The 22,936-nt window shown below is 27.4% G+C and overlaps 2 protein-coding genes across 8 annotated transcripts; both read right to left on the bottom strand.

Moving 5' to 3' along the window:
• Positions 1-975: 975 nt before the first annotated feature.
• Positions 976-6,467, bottom strand: LOC145183617 (mitochondrial import inner membrane translocase subunit TIM50-like). Its single transcript, XM_090086272.1, has 10 exons — positions 6,160-6,467; positions 4,575-4,594; positions 3,212-3,230; positions 3,016-3,074; positions 2,715-2,834; positions 2,522-2,629; positions 2,166-2,264; positions 1,868-2,024; positions 1,609-1,796; positions 976-1,410 (listed from the first exon to the last, which is right to left on the bottom strand). Exons 1-10 carry the CDS (start codon positions 6,431-6,433, stop codon positions 1,405-1,407), a joined length of 1,050 nt encoding a protein of 349 aa, XP_089942398.1. The 5' UTR covers positions 6,434-6,467; the 3' UTR covers positions 976-1,404.
• Positions 6,468-9,716: 3,249 nt separating this feature from the next.
• LOC145182827 (2-oxoadipate dehydrogenase complex component E1-like) lies at positions 9,717-22,084 on the bottom strand. 7 transcript variants are annotated; one of them, XR_016451383.1, is made up of 24 exons: positions 21,932-22,055; positions 20,588-20,706; positions 20,271-20,358; positions 19,196-19,248; positions 19,018-19,100; positions 18,609-18,713; positions 18,376-18,487; positions 18,180-18,277; positions 17,612-17,675; positions 17,204-17,412; positions 16,951-17,066; positions 15,870-15,945; positions 15,646-15,734; positions 15,174-15,451; positions 14,863-15,045; positions 14,324-14,463; positions 14,023-14,179; positions 13,821-13,921; positions 13,582-13,690; positions 13,259-13,321; positions 11,139-11,318; positions 10,696-10,759; positions 10,515-10,600; positions 9,717-10,251 (listed from the first exon to the last, which is right to left on the bottom strand). XR_016451383.1 is itself a non-coding variant. In XM_090083671.1 (24 exons), exons 2-24 carry the CDS (start codon positions 20,703-20,705, stop codon positions 10,147-10,149), a joined length of 2,670 nt encoding a protein of 889 aa, XP_089939797.1. In that variant the 5' UTR covers position 20,706; positions 21,932-22,084; the 3' UTR covers positions 9,717-10,146. The 7 variants fall into 7 exon arrangements, 5 of the variants coding, with proteins under 5 accessions (XP_089939797.1, XP_089939801.1, XP_089939799.1 ...); XR_016451384.1 differs by having other exon boundaries at positions 20,588-20,697; positions 21,932-22,027; XM_090083671.1 differs by having other exon boundaries at positions 13,589-13,690; positions 21,932-22,084.
• Positions 22,085-22,936: the final 852 nt, after the last annotated feature.

Raw genomic sequence — 22,936 nt, 5'->3', positions numbered from 1 at the left:
AACCTAAAAATCATGTGTAAAGTTTTTAAACACTTTTTGCATGCTAACTCATGTCATACCTTAAGACACCTTTAGGCTCTGTCATCAATAGAGAAAAAAAAGGAAACTCTGCATAAAAAACTGTGACTATTGTTTAAACCTTTAAATGCACAAATCCTTTCAAAATTTCCGATTTCATTCTCTCATTTTAGTTCTCAGCTTTTCACTCGGCAGCAGATAAGCTCCAAAAGAAAATCAAAGTTAAAATTTTTGAATGCTTGAAGATACTTGGAGGATATCTCGGAAATTTCTAACTTTACTTTCAAGTCCTGTTATAATTTATTTTAACATTTCATTCAAAAATTATTAAAAAGGACAGGGGAAAAAAATTATTAAATCAGATAAAAAAAAAAGAAAGAAAAGTGATTATCAAAGTCTAGAATGACAGGATTTTCACTTAAGAATGATTATGGTTCAAAAGGAGCCCTTACTACCTTTTCTTTAGTACGTAAGAACCGATTTACATTACAATTTACCTTTGAGATATTTTCAAAACTACCATGTTGATATAATAGGAAATATTTGTTAAATCTTAACTTATAGTAAAAAGACTTATGAATTTATTTCGCTTTGCTCGGCATATCAAAGGTCCCTCCTCTCATTAAAAAGGTAAAACGTATCTTTCTTGTCGATCCTTTTTTAGTGCACAAACGATTATTACTAATAAACACACTATATTGATTATATACTTTATATGAATCTATATGAATAAGAAAATATTATATATGGCTGTATGAAGATATTCAATGAAAGCTAATATACCATTTAATTAAATCGATTATTTTGCTAAAAATTATAAAAAAAAAAAGGTATACCAAGTTAACTGAACATTCCCAGTTGGCTTTTATTACTGTAAATTGTTTCTGAGAAAAGTTCAATGAATATGTGGTAACTTCTCAACTCCCGTTTGATTCGTAACACGATAGACAAAGCTGATTTATTTTAATTAATTCTAATCTTTTTATATTATTACCGATATACAAAAAGAGGCGAACTACGAGATTTCCAAATTGTATGGAAAGTAAAAGCTTCAAATATATCAGTGGTTGCTTAAAATCCTGGGATCTTTTAATAGAAAGATAAGTTTCTTTTTTCTTTTTTAAGCTGTGAGATCAAAGAAAAAAAGCAAGTGAAGTATTTTTGCCAAGCTGTACTAGCATATGCAAATCAATTTAAGTAAATTAAAAATAATTGAGAATTTATTACAAGTCTGAAGAAGCTATCTGTAGTGGCTAACTAAACAACTTATCATTTCTCCTCTAACTACGGATGAGAGACAGAGCTGGTATCATTTCGTTAACGCCTACGGAGTCCAACACACTCCATTGCGATTCCGGATCTTTGCTCCAACTGAACAATCGCCATTTAACGCTGAAAAAAAATGTTTATAAAGGCTTGTTAACACTAATTAAAGGTTTTTGTGATGAAAAATGATCCTAGTTTCATCATTTGCAGTCATTATCGAAAATCATAGAAGAAAAAAAAGTTAAAAAACACACTTGAAATTATATCGTCTTCACCAAAATCAATATTAACCAACTATTATGAAGTTTAATTGTATCAAGTTACCCGTCCGAAAAATCCTCCGAGAAACCCACTTCCTCCGAGATTCTTATGCTGTTTCTGCGCATTATTAAAATCTTCTTGCTGTTTTAAAAGAATCTCCTGATTCCGGCGAAATGCAGCCACTACGTCATCTTCATTGCGATAAAAATCAAGTATTGGGCGGACATCGTCCACGTTAGACATAGCGATAGCTAAAAACCATTACATATTTATTTAATAACAAAAATTACAATTAATAAATTGATAAGAAAAAAACTCTTACTGTGAAGTAAAGGAATCAGCTCCAACAGTGTTGTATCTTTAGGATCTCCTTCCCATTTTTTAAGTATCAAGGAGTTCCGTGGTTGTAAAATGCTTGCATTAGGGTCACAATCAATTAAAATAACTTTCGTTATGTCACGATTAAGTCTAGAAAGGTCCTAAAAAACCAAAAATCGAGATAAAAAAAAGAAACAAAAAAATTATAAAAAAAAGGAATAATTATTTCAAAAAGTATATTTAATATTTGCAAATATTTACATAGAATATTATATCTTTCTGAATCTTTTATGCGAAAATACCTTTACGTGTGTTCCGTTCATATAACTCGTTGCATCACGAAACAATTTGTACATTATATAACCGTCCGGATCGAGACCTTCACAAACAGGTGCAGAACTCTAAAAATTAAATCGCAATTGTTTTGAACTTTGTAAAGAGACCATAAAAAAATTGCTGTTTTCCTTTCAAAGAAATTTTAAATTTTTCTTTGTAGTTAAAGCGCTTTAAATTTTGGCTTTGAGTTATAGTGATTAAAAGATCACTGTTTGTTGTATGATTACTGCAGATAAAAACAATTTAAGTGTATGATTACTGAAAGGAACAATATCCTTTCCTTTTTTTTTTTGTTGTATAAAGATTCAAAATAAGGTCTTACAAAACCATTTTCATGGGTGTAAATGACAATCTCAAAGAGAGGCATGGTAAGTGAGCTCAAAAACTGTTTGACTCCAGGCCTTTTTCTAAACCTCCAGCCACTTTTTCTCTAAAAATAAGTATAAGTAATTTAAAAACAGTTATTGTCAGAAATTATTTTACTTTTTTCAAAAAATTTAAAATACAAAGATTACATCATATTCTGGGTGAACAAGAATATCCGTAAGCTCCAACACCAATGTGTATTTAGGTTGAATGTAAGGCTCTGGTAAAGGGTCTGGTAGCAAAACTTCTGAGGAAGGGGCAGCAAAAGACTAAAATTAGTATAATGAAACTAATAACTAAAAATAATAATAAACTAAAAAATCTAAATGTAATTAATAATATAACTTTAATAATACAGATAATTTAAAATTTTAAAAAGCTTTTGTCAATAACTCTTGTATTCTTCATCTAAACCATCTTTTTAATGAAAAAAAAAGGAGGGGTTTTAACCTCTTTATATTCATGCAGACGATCCCGAAGTCGATATATATGTGCCATTATAGGATTAACTAAGCAAAAATTAGTTACATAGTTGGTTAATTTCTATATAACATGCAAAACAAAAAACAAACAAACAAAAAAAACAATAGAACATAATATTATAGAACAAAACAATAAAACTTTAAATTTATAAAATTAGACATACCATTACTGTATAAGTCCTTCTAAAAACAAAATTGGTTTTTAATTAAATCTATTCTTTCAGTTAAACTTTGATATAAAAGTTCTTCTAACAGCTATTGATAACTATTGATTGATATATATAGAGTAATTCTTTGTCAAAAAACAACACCTTGCACCCTTCCTCACTAAAATCACTGAAATTTAGCACGAATATTTTAAGAGATAAGTTAAGACTGTAAATATTATATTCTAAAATTCCTATCATTTAGAATTTACAGCTTGTTGAGATTTGTTTGATTATGATTGAAAAATGAGGTGAGAAAAGAGCCAAAAATATTTCCTTCTACTATTATGCTTAAAATGTACTTGTAGTAATGCTGCGATACTGAAATTTGATACTAATGAAGTTTAAAACCTGCTCAATCCAAAAAGTTTGTATCTCTTAAGATATTAAGACCCAGGTAATACACTTAATTATGACAATAAAAAGGGGCATTGACAACTAGAAAAAAATATCTTGAAAAATGTGATTGATAGAAAAAAACTTTTTTGATTTTCTTAAAAAGTAGATGTATACTTTCTTTACAGAGTAATTTTATATTAGTCTTACATTTAGCTGAGGAGTTTTTGATGCTTTGGTTTTGTTTTTTCTTTATAGAAATTTTGAAGAAAAAAAAGCTATCATACTGCATTTTAATATTAAACCAAATATAACTTCAAACAATTGAACTTAAGAAAAAAACTTTATATTACATTAAATCTCTTTAAACTTGCTAAAATAAAAACAGAAAACTTTTATTAACACAACCTTTTTGATAAAATTACTTTTAAAATGAAGAAATTTTTCTAAGATAAAAGTAAACATAAAAATAAGATAAAATAAATTTTAATATATACATACATACATACATACATACATACATACATACATACATACATACATACATACATACATACATACATACATACATACATATATATATATATATATATATATATATATATATATATATATATATATATATATATATATATATATATATATATATATATATATATATATATAAACAAGCAGTAAATATAAAATTTTTAAAAGAACTGAAAATAAAAATATTATGAAAGTTTTTTATTATCAATAATAATTTTAAGAGAGTTAATTTTTCAAACTTTTGAACTAATCAACAAAAAATAATGAACTAGGAAGCAACTTTTCTGGATTTCAGAGTTCTCTCAAACACTTTTATTTGAAAGAACAACAACTTAAAACCCTATATTGAATTTATAGCTTCATTGACATTAACTTAAATTCATTCTTCGTTAGCTAAACTCCTTTTATTTGTTCATTAAAACACTTAATAATTAAAAAGTAAAAAGTTATAACTTACTTGACCTTCCTCCAGCCTACCTGGAAGAAAAAACAAAACTTAGCAATACTTTGTCACTTAGATCATTTACAAAAAAAAGTTCATTCTAATAACTTTTAACTTTGAACACCCAAAATATTTTTTTTTTTTAATGTAGAAGTAACTAAATAATACTTTGAGGTAGCACAAAACACAATTAATTCTTTTAGAAACGTCTAGATTGGCAACTCAATTAAATATTACTAATGTGAAATTTTATGTTGACTAAACCATCTAGTACTAAGTTGTAGAAAATTAAATATTGCAGCAATAGTCTTATGCCCTGGACTAATCATTAAATGATTTATTAATAACAAGATATAAAGCATGTTTCTAGTTTCATTGATTATAGTGGAGTTCAACATAAAACATTTTGCCCTGATTTAGACAATATAAGAAGCTAGAAAATAAACTTTTGTAGAAATAATTTGTAAAAATGTTTATGGCTTTCTATACAAAATCTATATGTACTTATGATTTGATAATCACAATTGTTTTTTTTTATGTCAAAGTAAAACGGCAAGTTATAAATAACCTATGCAGTTAAATTAAGCAAGATTTTTACAATCACATTCAGAAGTGAATACAAGAAAGGAGTGTACTGCCTATATTGAATTTACTTTATCTATATAGAATGCACTCTAGCAAAAGAGGATGAATTGTTGATGTCTTATCATTTAGCAAGTTGTATCAGCTGGTAGAGTAGCTTTTACTATTCCTTGAACCTTTAAACTAACACATGTATAATTACCAAGCTTTATTTCACATGATGAATCAGCAGATTCATACAACAGAAAGCAATATTAAAAATAGCTGATACTAAACTTAAAACCATCAAAAAAACATCACAAGCCAAAGTGAAGAAAACAGCTTTGACTTAAGTTGACACTGAAAATGTTGTACAAGAAATTAAGTTGCTTTTTCATGTTTAGTATGCAGTAAATTTTTCTAGAAAAATGGTTCAAAGATATTGATTCCTGCAAAGTTAAATCTTGTTTTGTTATATATATATATATATATATATATATATATATATATATATATATATATATATATATATATATATTGTATACAAATGATAAAATTTTGAATTAACTTTGCTGACATCAAATTTATGTAGCTACAATTATTGTTTAGGATTACTAACTTGTATAAACTTAGATATTACTTTAATGGAACTTCATCAGTATAACTAATGAATGATTTGAGACTTGACTTCCCTGTAAAAGATTTGAGAACATCTCTGATATATAGTTTTGTAATCTTTTTTTTTTTTTTTATTAACTAATGTTTTTTTTTCATTAAGATAGGTATAAATTTTTTTTCTAATCATAAAATTTTAACACAACAGTTATCTAATGTATTTTTGAAATTTTTAATATTTTAATACCAGCTTTTTTAAAATAAAACTTAGTAATTTTCAAAGCTTAAATTAAAAAGAATTTAAAAAAAAAAAGAAAGAAAGAAAAGAAACCAAAATACTATGAAGATAGCATGAGGGAAGGAAAAAAGACTACATTCCAATATTTAAAGTTACTTATTAAGCAATAATTGATTATTAAGATACCTAAAATAGCTGCAGCTGATATGCACAATCCACAAACCACACCACCAAGGGTAAACCAGATTTTCGCGGAAGGGCCTTGATTTTTCTCTTTTTTCTTGACATAATAATTAGCTATTTGTGGTTTTTTAAAAGACCAAAGCTGGTTTTCTAATATTCTAGATCTTGAGCAATTCTTTAATTTTAAATTACTAAGCATATGAAAATTCTTTACTCCCAATTGGTTACATTTGCAGCTATACTGGGCGATGTACCTAACACATGTTATAGCCGCCATCTTTAAAAAAATATAGTTCTTAAGGTCCGCAAAATTATATCTCAACACTGGACCAGAGGAGAGCAGAATATCTACAAAGAAGTTTTACGTTAATTTATTTACGTTAAGTTAAGATTCTAAATTATATTCCCAATTGACAAGTAAAATGCATATTTTAAACAACCTAAGATCAGGCCAGATATTTCTGAACTGTGGTGTTTGATTGTTACGAATTATTTTCTAAGAAAAGACGGATAAGACATAGAAATTAAAAAGGAGTTCTTTCTTTTCGTATTTCAAAAGCAAATGTAATATCGACTAGTAATAGGCAATAGAAAAATTCTTTTTCTATTGCCTATTACTAGTCGATATTACATTTTAGTGATATTACACTAAGTTAGTAACCCTAAACAATAATTACAGCTACATAAATTTGATGTCAGCAAAGTTAATTCAAAATTTTATCATTTGTATACAATATATATATATATATATATATATATATATATATATATATATATATATATATATATATATATATATATATATATATACAGTGCTCGAAGTGAGGCGGGATGGGGCGGGATGCCATCCCGTTACCTTTTTAAATTTTGAAAACCATCCCACTCCTTTTTTAATGCATATTTTGGGGTGGGATGCCATCCCGGTACATAATAAATTAATGGAAACTTTATTTTATTTTCCTCCTATAAATAAACTTGTAAAAACAATTTTAAAGTTTGCGGCAATATGCGAATTTAAATGAACTTAAGTCTCAGCTATTATTTAAAAATTTGCGGTAGAAAGTTCAAAAACTAAATCGATAATTATAAAACATTGCGTCTTTTCTTCTGTATTTTAAATAAAAAGTTACCAAGCAACAAAAAGCGACATTGGCTTTTTTTTTCGTTAAAGTGTCATTAGAGTTTTTTTTTCGGTGAAATAAAATATAGTACACAGTAGATTTACTCAACATTAAATGTTATGATTTTAAAAAAATTTACTTATTATAAATATGGATAAATGGCTAGCAAGCAGAAGGAAAAGAAAGTTAACCAGTGATAGTTCTAAAAGTAATTTGGAAAATGACACTGAAATAAATAAAGAAGTGACAGATTTTTCGAGTATTGAAACTTGCCAATCCTTTCCTCAATGTGATGGTATTTTTTTTCAATTATTTAAAAATTGGTAAATACAAAAAAATAAGACTTGCTTAAAAATAAAATGTTTAATTATATCATTGTTTTTTGATTGCTTAATGACGTTTGATGTGAAACTTAACTCAATATTTTACGGTGACAGTCTCTTAAGAATATAACAGACCTCAAGTTGTTTTTTTAATATAGGTTTTTTACTATAGGGATACTCTAGGGATTTATAATTCCTTTATTTAATCTACACAAAATACGAAATCTATAATTTTAGGATAGGTGGGATGGTGATTAGAAAATATTAAAAACCATCCCGCTACTTTTTTTTTCCCACTTCGAGCACTGTATATATATATATATATATATATATATATATATATATATATATATATATATATATATATATATATATATATATATATATATATATATATATATATATATATATATAACAAAACAAGATTTAACTTTGCAGGAATCAATATCTTTGAACCATTTTTCTAGAAAAATTTACTGCATACTAAACATGAAAAAGCAACTTAATTTCTTGTACAACATTTTCAGTGTCAACTTAAGTCAAAACTGTTTTCTTCACTTTGGCTTGTGATGATTTTTTGATGGTTTTAAGTTTAGCATCAGCTATTTTTAATATTGCTTTCTGTTGTATGAATCAGGTGCCATTAGTTTTTGAAATACGAAGATGCGATTTGATTAATTGAAGATACGATTAGGTTAAAAACTGAATCCCAAATGCTGATGCTAAGAAAAAGATCTTGAAATTTGAAAATCGAGCTTTCGATTTAATTTGAAAAATCTTAAAAAACTCTGATTGATGGTGATAAGAAAAACTTTAATAAATGGGATATTCATTATATAAATATAAATGAAATATCACCCCTGAACTTTTTTCTCTTCTTGTTTGTTTTAGTTGCCATAAAACTGGAAATCCTAAATTAAAAAGTTTTGTTTTATTAAGAAAATAAAAAAAATTACTTCATTTTGAAAACCTAAAACAGGTGAAAACATAAGTGTTCTCTGCAGAACTAAAATGCCAAATAAACTGATTTTGATTGTAAAAAAAAAAGTGCTTTTCATGATGTTGACTGGATATATAATTGAAAGTATGCTGAAACTTTTACAATGTGATTTACAACTTCAATGACAAAAAGTTTCCGTTAAAAAATTAAACGATATATCGGTTCCTTCATTTCATTGGGGGAGAGGAAAAAATCACAATAAATTGTCAACAAGGAAACATCTTTATATGGAAGGTTAAACTCAGTCAAGGGACTGGTGACATGATATTAACAAATTTAATTTGTTCTTCTAGTGTATCCTTTAAATTGAAATTTAAAATGTGTTGCAGATTATCAACATTAATGCAATATTTTTTTAAAAAGTATAGCCAGTTTAGGATATTGCAAAAAAAAAAGGGTAAGATCAGCATTACATTTTATGCCTTCAAAAATAAGTTTAAAAGCTTACTTTAATTAAACAAAAAAGTGGCCCAATTGCAAAAGCTACAGAGCTTAATTAACAAAGATAACACAATTCACTTAACTACATCAATTTGTCAAATTGAGAACTGGAGGAGATGAGAGTTTTCAATACGAATCAGATGAAAAGTTGACAGGTTAAAAAGCTTAAGAATTTGATTACTCTGTTCGCAAACTTAAAGATGTTGTTTGAGCATGTTTTGTACTCAATTATTTTTAAGAAAATTTGAGTTTTAAATTTTTGTAAATCTGAAGAATGGATGAACTCGGATAGAATCACAACCATTGTAAATCTTTTAGTATAAAAATTGAAAAAATAAGTTGCCATGGTTTATACATGATGTAAAATGCATGTATTAAGAATAAACATTTTAAGCCCCATTTACACATCACGATATAAGGAGCTAGGTAAGTTGTTAATAATTCGGAGACTAAACCAAAAAAAATCTTCTTCGAGAGAGAGAGAGAGAAAAAAAAAAAATCTTTGCTTACACTTGTGAATGTACACGAACACTTTCTTTTTTAAAAAAAATGTTGCTTAATTTTGCCTAAAGATTTTGTTTTCTTTTAAAACCATTTTTAAAAATCGTGCTCAGAATGCCTTCTTTATAAGTTAAAGGGTATCAAAACGTGCAAACTCACAAAAAAAACATTCACGAAAAAACGTTGCATTTATCACAGTTTGGCAAAAGATATGACATTGAAGAATTGTTTAAAACAGCAAAAGTATAAATTGCTAAAAAAACGTTCTTTCAAGGATATACCCTATACCCGTTTTTACAATAAAAGGTAATTTAAAAATTTGATATGTAAAACTTGATATTGCATAAATATAAAAAGACAGAATATATTAGCTTTTATAATATTTGCTCTCATTTTTCTATGTACCTGTATATACATATATCGTTTTACATTTCTAATAGTTTTCTAATATTTTTAAGACATTTAAAGAAAAAAAAAAACAAAAAACAAAAGTGAATTGAATTTTACATTTCAGAATATCAATATTCTTACGAATCTAGCTAGGCATACAAGTGTATAAAATCAGTTTTATAGTATAGTATCTATTATCTAAAGCGCGCAAAAACTAGGCCGAAAACAAGCCATTGAAAAGCTTCTTGCACTCATCAGCGTGCCATTTTGCTACACCAACAGAAGAAGCACCGAGTACAGGTCGACCAACATATCTTAGCTGAAGGTGAAGAAATACAGTTTTGTGTAAATATCAGAATTGCGAATAAAATTTGTAAACAATTTGTAGTGTAATGTAATAAAATCGTTTAATAATACTATACCATATATATTATTATTGCTTGAAAGATTTTTTAGATAAAAGGGTTCAGTAAAGTTAAGTTTATTGAAAAATTTTTACTTAACAGTCGGAAGATAAAATGGTTGACTATATCTACAGTCAAACACTTATAAAAATTAATAGCTTGGCAATTATAAAACTACCTTAATACTAATTAAATTTTCAAAACGTGGATTCACAAATGACCAAGCACCTTGGTTTCTATGTTCTTCTTGGCTCCAGATGAAATCTAAAAACCAGTAAGAGATAAAAGATAAAAATAGGTCAACTAAACCTTGAATTGAGCATGTTAATGGAGATGAAATTTTTCAAGACAAGAAGCACCTTTGGCATTCTTGTAACCTTTCATGATTTCTTTGATTTCTTCAGCCGGAAACGGAACCAGCGACTATAATAGGGAAACACAAAACGCTTTCAAGAAATATTGAGTCATCTCATAAGTAATGTGGTCATTACATAAGTAATGTGGTCATCCCATTAGTAAAATTCATGACCCTGGACAATTCAAACTTTTAACTTCACTTTGTTAAATGCTATCGTAGCAAAGATTTCTTGAGAAAACTCTAAATTTTTCTGCTGTTTTCTCGACACTTAATTTTTAATTATTTAACTTCATATTTTTAACTATAAACACACTTAAAAAATTCCTATTTCTTAACTTTATGCAAATCTTAGGAAAAACCACATTACCAATGTGATAAATTAACATGTAGATTAAAAATCATACAGAGTTTGTCTAGAAACAAATGAAATGTGATGTAACATACCTCTAATCTAATTATTGCTAAGTTTTGCGCTTTCAGTCGATTTCTTTCTTTTTCCAATTCATAAAAGTGCTTCCCAGAGCAAAATACAACTTTTTCCACAGAAGCTGGTGGTACAGTATCACCAATAACAGGTTTAAAGTAGGTACCTTCTTGCATTTCATTTAGTGAAGAAGTTGCCGCCTTATAGATAATAACATTAAAACAGAATGCAAAAATATATATATATATATATATATATATATATATATATATATATATATATATATATATATATATATACAGTATCGGACAAAACATGGTGGACAAACTCAAATTTAGAACAAAAGTTGATCAAAAACTAAAAAAAACTAGTAAAACAATTGAACATATTATTTTTTATGTAGTTTATTATGTTGTTAACAAAACTTAAAACTTTTGAATCATACTAAAAATCACTAAAAAAGTTTTAAAACACATTTTCCCTAACAAACTACATTTTTCTTTGGACAAAACAAGGTGGACATTCAAAAAATCGACTGAAAATTCAAAAAAATTCAAAAATTAACTTATTATTTTTCAAAAAACTTCAAAAGTTGACTTAATATTTGGTAGGACCTCCTTTACTTTTAATTACTTCTTTCATTCTTCGGGGCATAGACGCAATTAATGAGTCAACAATTCTCATATCAATCTCTCGCCAGGCCTTCTCGATTTGTTCAAATAATTCCTCACTGGTCTTCACATTTGCACGCTCAATCTTATTGTCAATTATTTCCCACAAACTTTCTATGGGATTCAAGTCAGGGCTTTGTGCAGGCCACTCCATTATGGTGATATTCTTGTCCTTGAACCATTGTTTTACAATTTTTGACGTATGTTTGGGATCATTATCCTGTTGAAAAATCCATTTTAGGGGCATCTCCCATTCAGCATGTGGTAACATAACATCTTCCATTATATCTTTGTAAACAAAGCGGTCCATAATTCCATTAATTTTGTGAATAGGACCAGTTCCTAGTGCTGAGAAACATCCCCAAACCATAGCAGACGTTCCATGCTTAACACTCTTCTTGGTATATTTAGTATTGAATCTGGTGTTCTTTGGTCTCCAGACTCGCTTCTTGCCGTCGCTTCCAAAAAGGTTATATTTTGATTCATCACTAAAAAGTATGTTTTTCCACTGGTCTACAGTCCAATTTTGGTGTGCTTTGGCAAACGCAAGTCTTAGCTTTCTATTTTTAAAGGAAGTTAGCGGTTTCTTGGCAGGCATTCGAGAAAACAATTTTGCTTCGTTAGCTCTTCGTCGCACAGTGCGATTAGAGATTTGTAGTTCAAGTTTTTCGGTTAATTTTGTGGATGACAAAAATGGATCTTTTTTAAGCTCTTTAACAATTATTCGATCTAGTCTTTGTGTTGTTTTTCTTGGACGTCCGCCCTGATGGTTTGTTTTATAGCAGTCACGAGATCCAAATGATTTGACAGTTTTGCTTACAGTTGATTTAGCTATATTATATTTTCTACAAATTTCAGCTTGACGTTTTCCGCTTTTAAAATCTTTAATAATATTTTCACGTAAAACACTTCCTAATTTGTCGTAAGCCATTTTAAGTTGCAATTTTTGCAAAATTTACCCCATATATCACGAGTTAAATCTATTTTTAGTTTAATTGAAAAAATAATTGGCCAGACGTTCCAAAATCTATTTATTATTTTAGAGTAATGTTAGGATAAAAGTGAAAACAAAAGAATGCGGTAAATTGAATAAAGACAATGAAATCTTATAAAAAAAGCTTCGTTTTGATTTGTCCACCTTGTTTTGTCCAAGGAAAAATGTAGTTTGTTGAGAAAAATGTGTTATAAATTTTTTTTGTGATTCTTAGTATGATTCAAACGTTTTAAATTTTGTTAAGAACATAATAAACTATTTAAAAATTAATATGTACAATTGTTTTACTAGTTCTTTTTAGTTTTTGATTAACTTTTGTTCTAAATTTGAGTTTGTCCACCATGTTTTGTCCGATACTGTATATATATATATAAAAAACCAAACAAAATACAAAATTATTATAAAAAAAAATTTATGATAAACTTTTTTTTTATTCCCTGATCAAAAAATTACTCAAAAACAAAATCTGTCTTACAGACATTCTCAGAATTAATTTTGGAGATGCCACTATTAAAGGTTTTCGAAAGTTTCGAACTTGCTAAAAATAAAATAAGAAATTATGCAAAAACCTATTGTCCTCCACCATTATTATGCATGTAAATTAAAAAATAAATGTGATTGTTAGTTTTTAAATAATGAACTAATTTTTTTAACTTAATTTAAACTGCAGCTAAACATTTTTTGACATTATTTAGATAAAACTCTGAAATAAAAAGACAAACCAAAACTAAGGCTGTTTTCGGTCTTTAAAGAGATAAACAGACTTAAATAATAGAGAAAACAACTATAGAAATTTACAAGAAACCTGACGTCTAAGCAAATGAAAATATTGAGCAGGTGTTGTTGGATTTACAATCTGCATATTAACATTGTCGCTATCAACACTGTTTTCCGAGCTGTCTGATAACTGTGCACAAATCCAAAAAAGAAACAAAGAGGTAAAAAAGAAGAAAAATTACTTTAAACAGCAAGAATAAAGAAAAATTGATCATTTTGTAAAGCCAATTTTAGTGACCTTTGTCTTAGATAATACACACCTGCAAGAACCTTTCTAGCTTACAACTGGAATGATCAGGGCCTGCCCCATCCATACCATGTGGAAGCAATAGAACTAAACCACTTTGTAAAAGCCATTTTACTAATGAGACAAGAGAGAAAAAACTAAAAAAGTTAAAAAAGCAAGCAATTAAATAGCAGTTTGATCAACAATATATTCATCATAGATCAAAAAAAACTTACTTTCACCACTAGATATGAATGTGTCAATAATGATTTGAGCACCATTGAAAAAGTCTCCAAACTGTGCTTCCCATACCACTAAATGATTTGGGTTTTCAATACTTACCCCATATTCATAAGCTAACACTGCTTCTTCTGATAAAGGACTATTTACAACCTATATTAATTATTACATTTAATAAAAAATATTCTGCTTCAAACAAAATGAATACATTAACAATGAGTGTCCCAAGGTTTTATTTATTTAAATGTATAAGAAAGCTAATTTGTAAGGAAATTTATTTAAATGTGTAAGACTTACTTCAAGAAAGCCAGTTTGATCTTTAGACAAATAATTTAGTGGAATATGTATTTCCTCAGTTTGTTGATCAACAAACATGAAATGTCTATGACTAAATGTACCACGTCCAACATCTTGACCACAAATACGAACAAAATTTCCTAAATTATTTCAACTCTTTTCAATTTTTAGTCAATTAACAACAACCTAAAAACATTAATATCTCTGACTTTATACTTGCAAGCTTCTCAATGAGAGTACGAGTAAAAAAAAAAAAAAAAATGACACAAAGATAAATATGTGACATAATAAGTAATAAATCACAATAGATAGTAAAACAACAAAACCAAAATAAGTATCAAAAGCTCTTAAAAAAATATCCTAGATATTATAGATATTTACAAAATTCAAAATTTAATAATTACTAAATGTTTACTCCACATTACAAATGTTTTTATAAGGAAATTGTAGTTGTATATAATTGCTGACCCTTAAGGGCTTAAATTTGTTAAATTTTAAAAATAGCGGTACATTGAAAATAGAATTAAAATCCACTTTACCTTCCATAATTAACGAACCCACAGCCAAAGCTTCAGCTGTGGCCCAATCTATTGCAGAGCCATCTTCCATTTTAGATAAACGTGCCTTACAAAAATTCTTTTCCAAGTTTGAGTGAATTGAGAATGTTGATGGAACTTCAACAGACTTAGAAGCAATCATCTTTAATAAATTTACATCAAAACCTGTAAAAAAATATGAACAGCTTTCATAAAACTATACTTTTAATTTTGTAAATATAATTGATACATTTTAATACTTATAATTAATATTTAACACAGAAAATATAATCAATACATCAAGGATACAACACCTGTGTCCCATGTAGTTGTGTTTTCATAGTCAGGTTGTTTCATATTATTCCAGTTTCCTTTAAATGGTGACCAGTGCATAACAAATTCATCTGATTTATTCAGTTGATCATTTAAAAATTTTTCATAGCTGTCAATGGATGTTTTTACATCATTCTCATTAATAATCCCTTGATTGAGGAGATTATTTTTATAGAGATCTGGGACAGAAGAGCGAGAGTAGATGGTTTTATACATTCCTGGGTTTGTATATGTTGGATCATCAATTTCATTGTGTCCCCTATAAAAATATTTAACATTACTTAAACTATTTAGGGTCTTCAATAACAAGGGAAAATTTAAAAGAACTTTTACAGAAAAAAAAAAAGTGAAATTGACTGAGAAAGTTTTTATTAAAAAAAAAATTTAATTATCAGATAAACAAAATATAAAACAAACATAATGATATGATAAATATAAGTGAATTGAACTAACCATCGCCTAAAACAATGCATATTTATGATAATGTCTTTGTTGAACCTGTTCCTGTAATTTAAGGCAATTCTTGCAGATTTTGCAACTTCCTGCATAATTAAAAATATAAGGCACAGAGTATGAAAATTTTGCTTTGAAACTAAGAAAGAAATAAAATTTTTTTTACAATATATGAAAAAAAAACATGAACATTAAGATTTAAAAAAAAACAAAAAACAACTAACTTCAGGAGAGTCACCATTAACATGTATAATAGGGTAACCAACCATTTTCATAATATCAGAACAATGAGCCATTGAGCTAGAACAAGTTAAAAAGCTTTTTTTAAAAAAAATGCAGATAAATAATTTTCATCGACAAACTAATAATTTTTTATAATTTCCTGCATCCTTAAATAACGATAAAAAAAAGAAAATTTTTTTTCTTCTGTTTCAGCTGCCAAAATACTATATTCCTCTGAAAACTTTTTAAAAGCAATTTAAGTTTAAAATTAGTAACATAAGAATCTCTGTTTAGAAGATATTTTTTAGAGGTAAAATTCTAATGAATCAGAAAAACTTTTCTGTTTAATTAAATATTGCTGACCTGCTGCATTCAAATGCATATTTTATTTAAAAAGAAAAATCAAAAATGTGTATTACTGTAATAGGAAATTACTCACACTTTACACTTTTTTTCCCATAAAAAAGATAAATTGAAGACTTAACTGGGAAGTCATTTATATGGTAACACTAAGTAATATTTGGATAGTTATAGTTGTAATATTGTGAGTAATATTTAGTTGTATATAGTGAGTAATATTTGGATAGTTATAGTTTTCACCTTGGCTTTCATTTTCACTACTAAAAAGGTTTTGATTATGGGAAAATAAACTAAAGTATCTATTATTTATTTTTTTTTTTTACCAAAGAAATATAATTTTACTTCAGCTAAGTTTTTAAAAGTTTAACCTTAAAAAAATATTCTCTTAACTTTTTTGTTTCAAAAGTCTTACTAAGTGTAATAAAAAATTTAGAATATAAGCTGATTTGACCCATTTTAAATGACCGCTAGTCTTGACTTATACATCAGTATACATACTAACAGTTTTTTAAAATTTTCAAACTGAAAAACATTTAATTTTTCTGTCAGAGTTAATTTATTGTGATAAACCAATTTTAAAAAAGTTGCACAATAGCTAATGCAGTAAATAGTGACACTTTTGCTCATAAATTAATTTGTATAGAAAAATAATATAACAATTGATTATTTACAATTTTAGAATGCTACAAACCATTTTTAATTGTTTGCAATTACTTAACATACCTTCCTCTATCATATGGTGTTGTAAACCCAACTTGATTGTTTACAACTAAATGGATGCTTCCTCCAACATCAAAATTTGGTAATTGTGAAAGACATAATGACTCCATTACAATTCCCTGTCAATTGAGAACTAAATTTATAAAAACGTGCTAAATTGCAAAATAAGTGAAAAAAAGCCCACAGGAGTGTGTTTTAAAAGTTTTAAAATCTAAATTTTCTAAGGAAATCAGATTTTATACCTAAATAATCTCACCTGTCCAGCCATTGCTGCATCACCATGTACTAAGACACTAAGCACTTTATTGCGGTTTTCCATATTTCCATAGTCTCCGTATTTTTTTGTTAACAGTCTACTTCTTGTTTTGCCCATGACAACTGGATGGCTTGCCTCCAAGTGAGAAGGGTTGGGTAGCATTGTAACATGAAGAGTATGTGCACCGTGACTATCATTGATTGAACATGCTAAACATAATTTGAATGCATCTTTTTCATAAGAGGCAAACATGTCATCTGTGGTAAATTTTTTTCCTAACTTTTTAAGCTTAAAATTGTTTTTTAAATTTCTCAAATGTGTAAAATCATTTTTAGAGATTTAAATATTTTATGATTTTTACAAAAACATATTAAAATTCAAACACATTGGAAAGGATTCATCCCCTACCTAAATGGGAAATGACATCACCCGTAAATTTAAAAGTAGATTCAAATTCAGGGTTTCCTTTTATCTGGAAAAAAAAATCTATAAATCAAAAAAGTTGTTCAGAGAAAAGAAATCAAAATGTAAAATAAGATTTATACATTAACGTTAACTTACACGTAGATTTATAAAAATAAAGTAAAATATTGACATGTTATTTGTTAAAAACTAGTTTTAACTTAACCAGAGAGTTCATTAATTAACAAATTAATTGAGGATGTATAAATTTATAAGTTAATCAGCCTAGATAAGTGTCAAACAGACAGTTTCTAGTGTATACACGTTATACTGTCGATTAGTTACCAAGAAAAAAATCCATGTTTTATAAAAGTAAAAATCTTGCAAAAATGAATCTCTATTATAGCTAATACCATATCTTCAACGGATACTACACAATGCTAACAGATAATCAGCAATTAATAACAGCAATATCCCATTAGTTGTTTATAAAAAACCTACTAGAAAAAGTTGAAAAGTTTTTGTTTTTTCTACTTGCTGAAAGATTTTAACAAAGTTTTTTTTACTTAATTACCTTGTGAAACAATTGTGAATGAGGAAATTGAAGTAAGCCTGTTAGCAAACTTAATCTTCCTCTGTGAGGAATTGACAGGAGAATATCTTCTACACTTTCTAAAAACATCACCAAAATTTACAAATAAATTAAAATGCTTAAAAATAAAACAGTAAAAAGGAATTAAAGGAATGGGTTACATAAAATCCTTGATTACCTTCAAAACTTGCCAGTAACAACTCGTCAAAAAAAGCAAGCATGCTTTCACAACCCTCACTGCTGTATCTTTTTAGTGTAGGAAATTTTTTCCCAAGGAAGTTTTCAAAGACCTTCAAAAAAAAAACAAAAAAAAAAAACAGCTAAAATTTAGGTAAAATTTTCGTGTAATGCATTTTACACAATACTTTAGAGTGAAACTTAAAAGAATCTTCATAATCCTTGATATGTTACCTGTGAATTCATGAGAAGTTGGAAAATTCTTTTCTGCCTCTCTATTGTACTTCTTTCTTTATAGTTATTTTCCACAACTTCATAAAACCAATCTTTTTCAATAAGCTAATAGTTAAAATTCTCTTCAAAATGGTTTTAAAAAATTTTGAAAATTGCTGGCAAAAGTATAGAATAAAAAACCATTTCAAATATATTTTGTTTTCTAAATGAACTCGGCAATCAGCTAACAAAAAAAACACGAGACAAAATGTAAATACTTAATACTTATTTGTTAAACATCTACAAATTCTCTCAAAAAATTTTTTCACTCTCGGAAAATGATCAACTTTCTAAAAATCTAAATTAATGGCTAATAGAAAGTTAATTTAGGGAACGAAAAGAAAAAGTAGAAAGTAGAGAAAACCAATACCTGAATGTGTTCTATCTCAAATGCAATTTCTCCACAGTATGAAGATTTTAAATGCTGTAGTAAGCTTTTTAATTCATTTTTATCTGTAAAAAACATTATAAACACTTTGGAGGTTTTAATGCAAATGTTTTTTTTTTCAATAAAACATAAAATACAAATAAAAAGTAAATGTAATGACCTCCACTTTTGAAGAAAACTTCATCAAGCACATCATCCAAAGTTGGACTGCCACTTAAACAAAAATTTTAAGAAAATGCTAATTGAAACTAACTTAATGTATGCATAAGCAAGATGTATTTATGCAGGAACCAAAAAATAAAATTATGTGGTCAACCCATTGTTTTAGGGGGAAAAGGTTCTTTTTAAGTTTAGCAAAAATTGTGTCGCAAAAATTAATTTACTTTTATCAAATTAATCAAAATAGACTTAATGTAAGAAAAAAATATATATCTTTTTTAAATTCATTTTTTATGTATATTTATACAAAAATATTAATTGCTAAAAAATGGAATGAAAATTATTGTAACAAGAGCAATATGTTTGCTAATTTTCTGATAAAAAAACCAAGATTAAAACGTTAGTAAACAATCAAATCCATACCCATTTTTTTTAGTTTTACCAAACTGGTTATACCTAAACATTTTTTTGAAAAAAATTATAATTAAACAACCATCTTTATTCTTAAATGTTTTTAAGCAATCTGATTGCAGGCAAGACTTAACTACTTTTAACTTATCCCTCTCTATATATGTTGTCAGCCTCATTGATACTGGTGCATCCACCAAAACTATTTTAATGAAACTTTTGTTATCGATCTTGTTATTTTAGCTGTTGTAAAAAACAATGCTTGTTTGGGAATCCAATAAATAATGTAAGAAAAAAAACAAACACAAAATCATTATAAACCTATTTGTTTATTATAAGGAAATATATATTTAAAGTTGATTTGCTATTTTTAAACAGCAATCTAAAAAAATACAGTTTGTATCATACATGACCAACTTTTGCATTGTCTATGCCACAAGCACAAAAAAGAAGCAGCTGCTATTTAATATGCATTTATATGATTACACAAATCAATGCAATATTTTTTTTCTGCTCTTTTGTTTATTTTACCTTAAATTTTATTTGTTATTATAGTTTTAGCGTGGGAAAAAGCTGGTGCTAGTCATATGATATAGCTAGTATTTAATAGGATAAAGATGTAAATGGCACAAACCAATATAGGATTTTTATGATATATATAGACATACCCAATGGTAAGAGGGTTGATTCTTGCATACTTGTAACCATTATGTCTAAAAAACTCTATGGCATTTTGAACCTTGGGATGTTGGACATCTATAAAAGTTAGTAAAAACCTACATTAATAAAATTTATTAATAAAACCAACATTAGAGGTGTTACACTTTTTTTTTTTAAAAAAAAAAAAAAAAAAAAAAACCTGATGAGAGACTAAAAAAGTGTAAACATTGTCTAAGTAAGTAAATATTAATCACAATGTTAAAAAATAATAACTTAGAGCTCTTTAAATAAAATTAGTTAAATAATAATTAAAACATCATCTTACTTTGCAAAAATTGCTTAGGTTGGTATCCAAAATAACCGGTCTTAGAGTGGTAAAAACGAAAAATTCTTATAATGCTGCACGAAAGTGCTGCATTAACTTTTGTACACACCCTAAACATACTAAATAAATCAACAAAACACTTAACAATATATATTAAAAAGATAAATAATAGGTATACATACATACTGTATTTATGTATGTATGTATGTATGTATGTATGTATGTATGTATGTATGTATGTATGTATGTATGTATGTATGTATGTATGTATGCATGTATGTATGCATGTATGTATGCATGTATTTATGCATGTATGCATGTATATATATATGCATATAGGTTTGCATATATACTGCATTGTTAAACATGTGTAATCAATATTTTTATATTTAGCTTTTACTAAATATAATTAGCATATAAGTAAATGGAATATATATTTCAGATGCATGTATTAAATGCTCTAAATTAAAATTTTCTCATCCAGACTTAGCTTAAAGAAGCACTAAGCAATAGAAAGGAAGTGAAAACTAAATATAGAATTATGCTTAAAGCTATATACTCTTTAGGCTTCAGACTATATAGCAATTATATATTAATTTAGTATATACAGTGCTTCCAGAAAGTATTAGCGCACTCGTAATTTTTTTTATTATAGACAACTTCAAATCAATATAAGTTGTAAAGTAATTTTAGTTTTAAACTAGTTTTTTTTTTTTTTAATGAAACGTAAAACCAATTAAATTTAACTATAATGCCAAATATTGTCAACCTGCTTATTTTTTTATGAGTTAATTAGAAGTTTAATGACTTACTCGGAAAAATGTCTGAAATTAAGCGTGCCAAAGTATTAGGGCACTCATTTAAAAAGTATTAGCACACTCGTTTAATTCCTTTGAGCAAAACTTTTTTGGTAAATTTTTGTTAAAAACTCTCTGCTAATTAATATTAGTCTATAAAAAATATAAGAGGAATAAATTGAAGAGGCAGAAATATCATTTGAAATACAGTTACTTAAAACTTTAAAATTGCAACAACAAAAATATGGGTTTAAGGAGCATATCAATTGAAACAAATTGGCAAGTTGTTGGCCTAAACAAAAGTGGTCTCAGCAATCGAGAAATAGAATGTCAACTTGAAATCAGTAAATGCAGCGTTAGAACAACGCTCAAAAACTATAACGAGTTTGGAACAGTCAAAGACAAAAGTTGCTCTGGTCGTCCCAAAAAAATGTCAGAAAGGGACGAAAATAAAGCAATTATGCTCGCTAGACGCAACCCAAACATGACGATTTAGCTGGCCAAAATTGGAATTATTAAAAGTGGCCGTACCCACTTAATTACCTACCCTTATTATCTCTCGATAATGGTCGCTTAATGAGCAGTTAATGGTTTGGTTATAAAAGTAGTAACTGGAACTACACAGTCTAGTTAAATATCCGATCTATAACTGCGTGGTTCATTTTATTTACGAGCGATTTTAGTGGTGTTTATTGAAGCTGTGTACAAGTGTTTACAACAGAAGTTTTACAGTGTTATATCATGGATGAATCTATGACAGGTATGTACATTTTTTACTCTTACTACCGTTTTGAAGTATTAATTACCACAAAAGTTATGTACCATGAAACTTAGCATTTTCTTAACGAATTTTAAAGTAAATTTTGACTTTAAAAGTGAAAAAGTTGTAGTGCGCATTGAAACCCTCTTAGTTTTTTTCATTTTTCTATGAGTTCATACCACTAGCTACTTAAAAATCTTAATTTCAACTGCCTGTTGATGCCATCTAAATTTTAATCATGTTCTAAGCACATCAAGGTCCAAGATGAATTTTTCAACTTAATTTTTTTTTCTAGATGGGTCATCAGGAATGCAAACAATCTCTCGTTTGGATTTCTACAACAGTATTCAGCAGCAGGAGGCTCCAAATTTCAATGAAAAAATGGACTAAGCTGATCAAAATTTGTTATCAAGAAATCAATATACCGAAGCATGGGCGCCGGCAGGCATGGGCAAGGGGGGGGGGGGCAGTTGCCCCCCCCCCCTCCCTGAAAAAGCAAAATAACAAACTTTAATATTCACAAAATTTCTTTTAACTGTTAAAAGATTTTTTTTTTTTTAAATGAAATATTACTATCAAATGCAATGACTTCCACGATGGCGGAAGCTTTTTTATAAAGGCATATTTTATATTTTAAAAAAAAGATGTTTGAATGAAAGTTGAAAAAAAAAATATGATAGAAACAGATCATAGAAAAATAAAAAAGGAACAAATAGAAAAAAACAATAGATAAAGGAGAAGTATATAAACCAAAAAGAAGAGAGGAAGAAAAAAAAGGAAAATAAAGGAAAT

The sequence above is a fragment of the Hydra viridissima genome, unplaced genomic scaffold (assembly GCF_058129835.1).
Source record: "Hydra viridissima isolate aposymbiotic clone 2 unplaced genomic scaffold, HvirCarnegie_v1 scaffold_4, whole genome shotgun sequence".
In the NCBI taxonomy this organism is placed as follows: domain Eukaryota; kingdom Metazoa; phylum Cnidaria; class Hydrozoa; order Anthoathecata; family Hydridae; genus Hydra; species Hydra viridissima.
This window is presented reverse-complemented; position numbering and strand designations above follow the sequence as displayed.